This window comes from Ostrinia furnacalis, unplaced genomic scaffold, assembly GCF_004193835.3.
Source record: "Ostrinia furnacalis isolate ACB-3 unplaced genomic scaffold, ASM419383v2 OfSCF5118, whole genome shotgun sequence".
NCBI classification, from domain to species: Eukaryota; Metazoa; Arthropoda; class Insecta; order Lepidoptera; family Crambidae; genus Ostrinia; species Ostrinia furnacalis.
The window spans coordinates 1-7,244 of record NW_021135357.1 but is presented as its reverse complement, the minus strand read 5'-3'; the positions used below and the strand labels follow the sequence as shown (position 1 = coordinate 7,244).

At 44.3% G+C, this 7,244-nt stretch overlaps 1 protein-coding gene across 1 annotated transcript; it reads left to right on the top strand.

Annotated features, from left to right (window-relative positions):
* Positions 1-1,276: 1,276 nt before the first annotated feature.
* Positions 1,277-7,093, top strand: LOC114360676 (transmembrane protein 39A-A-like; the record flags this gene model as incomplete). The annotated part of the gene is made up of 3 exons (XM_028315438.1): positions 1,277-1,442; positions 2,902-3,038; positions 6,118-7,093. Coding segments are annotated over 3 exons (546 nt in total), but the record flags the coding sequence as incomplete, so codon positions are not given.
* Between the last annotated feature and the right edge of the window lie 151 nt (positions 7,094-7,244).

The window sequence follows — 7,244 nt, the reverse complement described above, 5'->3', positions numbered from 1 at the left end:
AGATAATCGATAATCATGACATAGATCGCAGACTTGACATGCAGATGCGCTAGTGAGTACTAATCTCGTGACTTGTGTCACCCCCTGATGCTTGGCACCCGGGGCGGACCGCCCCCACCGCCCCCCCCTTACGCCGCTACTGATACTTAAATACTTTTTTTGTAAATACATACTTATTATACATAGAAAACACCCAGTCCAATACAAACAAATATGTTCATGCACACAAATGTTTGTACTGTGCGGGAATCGAACCCGCAACCTCCGGAATAGTAGTCCGTTTCGAACCACTACACCAAACAGCCGACTAAAGCCGACACCTGTTACTTTGTCTAAGCTGCTAGGCCACACTGTCTCTTTTAATCAAAGAGGATTCAATGTGAGACAGAATGTGACTAACAATTTATTTATTTAGTGAAGTTAATTATTAGACCACAATACAATATTTACAATCAACCATTTATTTTATCTATTTGAACAGGAAATAACAAAACACATTTGAGGTTTGTATTTAATTACGAGTAGATATTGTTATCTCACTACATACAGTTAGGGTCATGTAGCCAACCAATGTAGCAGTAGTCATAAAAAATATATACATTATGTAGTCTGTTTTTCAACTTTCCAATACTTTAGAAAATCCTTTCTTTACTGTACTGTATAGACCAGTCAGTGACAGTTTTTTTAAATAAAGGTGATAAATCTAAGTTTCTAAACAAAATACTGCACTAAGGGGTCATCCATAAAGTACGTNAGGGGGGGGGGGGGTCGAAAAAGGGGGAAAAGGGGGGGGGGGGGTCCTTAGTTTCGTGACATCACATTTCAATTGTTTCAAATATTTGATATAATGTTGATTTCACAAAAAAAGTACTTAATTTAAGCGTGCGTTATCCTTCGGCGCGCCAACGGCCTATAATGACCATAGAGTACAATAGGCTAGTTTCCTAAAAAAAAATTTTTAGTGCGTCAACTTATCAAAAATTATGGGACAAATATTTTTTTATTTGTTATTCAAACAAGTTTATGATGCGTTGAAGTTGCGCGTAACGTCACAAAGTGCTACACATTTAAGCACACGACGTCACGGGCCTCTTCTTTTGAACTTCGGCGCGTTATCTCTTTATTATGAAAAAGTGAAAAAAAAACGTGTCAAGTATTTTTTGATAAGTTAACTGGACGGACTAATTCAAACTCTTGCTTATTTACCCAGGAAAAATCCCTATTATTTAAAATTTAAATCACAATCTTATTAAAAAAGTTTACTTATTATTTCCAGTCGTATCTCTACTACGACGTGTACGGCGCGTCGCAGCAAGTAGTGTTCGTTTGGGGCTGTCTGTTCGGCCGCTACGCGCACCAGTTGCTACCAGCGACGTACTGCGACGTGTTGCACCGCTCTGCGATACATCTTGGGAGCTGGCGCCTTCACAGTACTAGTATAGGTGCGTTACGTCATAAATTAGAAAGAAAGAAAGAAATTTTATTTTTTTGACAACTTAAAAAAAAAGGCAATATAAAAACACAATTATAAAAACAATGAAGAGAAAAGAGAAAAAAGAAATGTTACCCTTAAAAAGAGGTTACCCTTTTGGGGTAAAATTACTTAGGTACTTACCCTGAATAGGCTCGTGAAAAAATTTTGTTCAACGACACAATTTTGTTCCGATGTCCACCAGTGGGGTCAACGGAAATAAACCAAAAGGTTGGGTCAAAAAGTTGACAACACAAACTTATTTCAAACTAGCTGACCCGGCGAACTTTGTTCCGCCTTAATGACAATAAATAAGCAGATTTTTTTTTTAATTTCGAACTGGATAAAAAGTATCCTATGTCCTTCTCCTGGCTCTAAACTACCTCCCTGACAATTTTCAGCTAAATCGGTTCAGCCGTTCTTGAGTTATAAGTGGAGTAACTAACACGACTTTCTTTTATATATATGTATAGATAGAAGATTGTTGTTACAAATTGAATAAGGTTGTCGAAAACGTGTTGCGATTCGCAAAAGCTCGCAAGTAGCGAGCTTTTTGACTATGTACTTAATAAAATAATTTCAGCCACAGGACGTCCACTGCTGAACATAGGCCTCCCCCAATGACTTCCACATCGCCCGGTTGGTAGCGGCCTGCATCCAACGCCTTCCTGCTTGCACTTTTGCCATGCTGCTGCACTTTTATGAGGTCGTCGGCCCACCTTCTGGGTGTTTGGCTACATTTATATGTCACGATGCGAAGGGCGATGGAGCGTGCTATGGTCGGAGTTTCCCTGCGTGATCGAATCAGAAATGAGGAGATTCGTAGGAGAACCAGAGTGACTGACATAGCCCGCAGAATCGCTAAAATCAAGTGGCAGTGGGCGGGGCACATAGCTCGTAGAGCTGATGGCCGCTGGGGCAAGAAAGGCGAGCCGGAAGACGTAGCGGGGGCAGGCTTCCCACTAGGTGGACCGACGATCTGGTGAAGATCGCGGGAGGTACCTGGATGCGATCGGCGCAGGATCGGTCTTCGTGGAAATCCTTTGTCCATCAGTGGAGGTCTTTCGGCTGAAACGAACGAACGAACGATATGTCACGAATAGGCTAGTTTCCTAAAAAAAAATTTTTAGTCCGTCATGTTTAATATCAAAAAATATTGGACACATATATTTTTATTTGTCAATCTAACAAATAATTACATAGTTATGGTGCGTTGAAGTTCCGCACGACGTCACAACGGCACTTTTATGCACCCATTGACGTCACGGGCCTCTTCTTATGAACTTTGGCGCGCTTTATCTCTTTCAATTTTCATTAGTTTGAAAAATACGTGTAGAGTATTTTTTGATAAGTTAACTGACAGACTAATTGAAACTCTTGCTTTTTGACCCAGGAAACATACCTATTATACAATAATGTTTTTCCCTTAGAACCTAACGTGGGCCTGTGGATATGCAGCGTGCTGTGGTCGCAGGGCGCACTGGCCTCATTCCAGGGCCGCACGTACGCCGCCGCCGCGCCCACGGTCGCTGCGCAGCCCAATAACAGCGGACACGCGCGGTTCTACGTAAGTACACCCACAGAATAATAATAAGTACTACGTACAGAAGTTTTACTTCGCGAAGGTATTTAAAAAAATGTATGCTCAATGTCATTAACAATATGGTGTAATTTAGCCTGTCTCAAGAGTCAAGCACCATTTTGTTGACAAACGTCAGTGATCGGCACTGCGCCGAAGCTATAGGGCTGACTTCGGTAAAATGACGTGACGTGAGGTGCCAAACTGCGGAAAATGGCGGAGGAAATACATGATTTAGCATGAATTATCATGAATAATATTAACTACTTATTTACTCTCAGTGTCTTGAGGCAACTTAAAAAAGTACATTCTGTGTTTTTATTATTATTTAGGCAGTTAAATACTGCACAGTATTTAGTACACCATTTTCTTTATTTTCTTCCATCATACACAAGAATACGCGTGCGTGAGTCAATGTTCGCTCGTATGTGAGGCCTTGTCGAATAGTATCCTGTAGGTGGGCCATCGTGCGTGTTTTGGTTTCGATGTAAACTCGCGGAGATGAACAGGCCTGGTACACCATAGACCATTGGTTCCCAAACTTATTTGAGCCGCGCCCCCTTTCGACCTTACAAAAAATTCCGCGCCAGTCAAGATTATTTATTGGTCGTGTCGAGCAGTCTGGAATGCATTCTCTCAGCGGTCGCAGGTTCCTTACAGATAGCCCGCGCCCCCCTTTAAAGGTCTTTGCGCCTCCCCTGGGGGACGCGCCCCGACTTTGGGAACTAATGCCATAGACAATGTAGCTCGCATGGACCTGCAGCGTGCTGTGGACACGCCCTTCTACGTGAGTACACCATAGACAATGTAGCATGCATGGACCTGTAGCGTGCTGTGGACGCGCACTTCTACGTGAGTACCATAGACAATGTAGCATGCATGGACCTGCAGCGTGCTGTGGACGCGCGCGATTCTACGTGAGTACCATAGACAATGTAGCGTGCATGGACCTGCAGCGAGCTGAGGACACGCGCTTCTACGTGAGTACCATAGACAATGTAGCCTGCATGGACCTGCAGCGTGCTGCGGACGCGCGCGCTTCTACGTGAGTACCATAGACAATGTAGCCTGCATGGACCTGCAGCATGCTGTGGACGCGCGCGCTTCTACGTAAGTACACCATAGACAATGTAGCAAGCATGGACCTGCAGCGAGCTGTGGACGCGCGCGCTTCTACGTAAGTACCATAGACAATGTAGCATGCATGGACATGCAGCGACATGATTATACTTTTCCTAGCGGAACCCCCGTACTACTCCGCCCGCACGCCCTGCCCCTCCCTTGTGCGTAAACAAGTCGGTGCGAGCGAACAACGTCGGTCACGAAACGTGGGATGATATTTTTTACGGAACCCTTGCGGCCTTTCCACGGAACCCCAGGGTTCCGCGGACCACCATTCGGGAACCGCTGCCATAGACCATTGGTTCCCAAACTTATTTGAGCCGCGCCCCCCTTTAAAGGTCTTTGCGCCACCCCTGGGGGGCGCGCCCTGACTTTGGGAACCAATGCCATAGACAATGTAGCATGCATGGACCTGCAGCGAGCTGTGGACGCGCGCGCTTCTACGTGAGTACCATAGACAATGTAGCACGCATGGACCTGCAGCGAGCTGTGGACACGCGCGCTTCTACGTAAGTACCATAGACAATGTAGGGTGATCGCTACAGTAATTAGCCAATACATAGTTATTGGCCAACAGCGGACACATGCGATTCTACGTGAGTACACCATAGACAATGTAGCATGCATGGATATGCAGCGTGCTGTGGTCGCAGGGCGCACTAGCCTCGTTCCAGGGCCGCACGTACGCCGCCGCCGCGCCTACAGTCGCTGCGCAGCCCAATAACAGCGGACACACGCGGTTCTATGTGAGTACACTAGCACTACCACGTGGCGCCAGTACACATGCGGAAAATTGACCGAGACGAAACGCTAGACCGCACACCGAAGTATAATTAATCATATTTATTTTATTAATTTCTGTGATCATACACCTGCCATTCTGACGAACGAGAAAGTTTCAACCACACCAACGCGTGCAGATCGCCATCGCCGCTGGCGCGATCATAGGCCAATGACAGGTCCCGTGACCCATGACAGTCCGCGCGACCGTGGTGTGGTTGAATCATAAGGGCGAAGCATGGGTCCCCCATTCGAAGAAAGTAACCGTGATGGTGTTCACACTATTACGTCTCTGCCAATTTCCCGCGTGTACTTGCGCCAAGATGAGAGAGTACAGACAGCGTTTTACCAATATGTACCGTAGATAAAAAAAATTAAGGCACCATGAGCCCAACTTCATACTCGTATGCAGCAGATTGAATGAGGTTGACTTGAAAGGACGCTATGAAAATATACATACAGGGGGTCTCAAAAATAGCACATTTGCACCGTGAATAGATAGGCCTAAGGCCTCAGCCTCGAGTTTAGCGGGCAGCGGGGCGGGAGCGGCGGCGGCGCGGGAGCGGGGCGGGCAACGCAGACCAGTTCTCGAAACAAGCGGGCAGCTCGTGCGGCGCTTTAGCGGCGAAATGTTGTGTTCGGGGTTGTGTTGTCGAGATATTTGTTTTTATTCGCAAACGAAATGTTTGAACAACGGCGACAATTTTATTTCGATTCAAATTTATTCCTAACGCTCGATTTATTGTGGGCAAAAGAAGGAGTGCGCTGCCCGCTCGTTGCCCGCTCAAGCGCCGCTGCCCGCTCGTTGTCCGCTCCCGCGCCGCTGTTTTCGAGAACCGGTCTATTTGATTTTACGCATAAGATCCTGCCGCCGCCGCTCCCGCCCCGCTGCCCGCTAAACTCGAGGCTGAGGCCTAAAGGCCACCGCTAAATCTCGCGCACACGCAAAAATAACTAAAATTGGTCATAATCTCAAAACTCGTGAAATATCGTGCTATGGTTATATTAAGCTTCTTGGATGCGTCTCAGTCAGATTCCGTTCACTTGCCACAGGTGTCAGTTAATGCATTTTTGGGACATTCTGTATATTGTTTGATTTATCCATGAAAACATCCAATCCGATTTCATGCTGTGGAAATTAACCTACTGTTTTCTTTGTTTACAGTCTGTGTTCATAAACCCGTCTACGCTGCTGTGCCTGCTACTAGTCCTACAGCTGGCCTTCATCGTGCTGGAACTATGCCTGCTATTCAGTTCGCTGGCCTGGCACAACTTCATGTCGATCCTCATACTGCTCTTCATCAACTACTACACACTATTCAAGATGATGCGCGACTATCTCGTCGCGTGGAAAGTTTATAAGGCGGAACATATGATACAAGACAAAAACGCATCGCATTCCAACTGAGCGCATCGAACAAAATTACGGGCTTAGATTTAAACAAAAAGGGAAGATACAGTATGAACTAATTAGGTCCTGCTGCACTATATTGAACCGGTGAGCGAGATAGAGCGAAAAGCTGAAAGTTTAGTGCGAGAGTAGTTAGCGGTTAATAGTTGACGAGTCACAACGGGCTTGTGGAGACAACGGGAATTTAATTAAATAATTAAAATTAATCATATTTTTTACCATTGTATACAGCGAACTACTTCGCTTACGTGTTTATTCCCGTTGTTCCCACAGGTGGGAATTTAAATTACATTTATTTATTTTTTATTCCCGTTGTCCCCACCAAGAGTGGCAACAATGGTAAAAAATATGATTAATTTTAATTATTTAATTAAATTCCCGTTGCACACTAGTGCAGGCGCACCTAATTTATGCGGCCCACTTGCAAGACGCTAATGCAGTATCTTCCCTTTTTGTTTTAATCTAAGCCCACGGCTAATGTTCGGGTCTAGTCATTGAAACCTGCATGAATGTCAGCCGATTTGTACTTAATCGGATGCGCCTCACTATTGGTTCGAACAAAGAAACTCAATTGCGTTATGATTTGTGAAATTATATAAGACTGACATTAACTAAGGCATTCTTTTAACTGTCCTCTCATCGTTACACGTTACATAGTGTGAATAGAACTTGAACTAAAGTATTTGAAAATGAGAACAATGTAAACATCATAATAATATATACTTGCCATGAAACCTATTGTATTTTATTTAAATAATCTTTATTTTAATAAAATAAATATAGATTTGTAATAAGCTTTCCCTTTATTTTATGTAGGTGTACTTATGTCACTTAACATTATTTTGTACTTAATAAAATAATAATACATTATACTTAATATT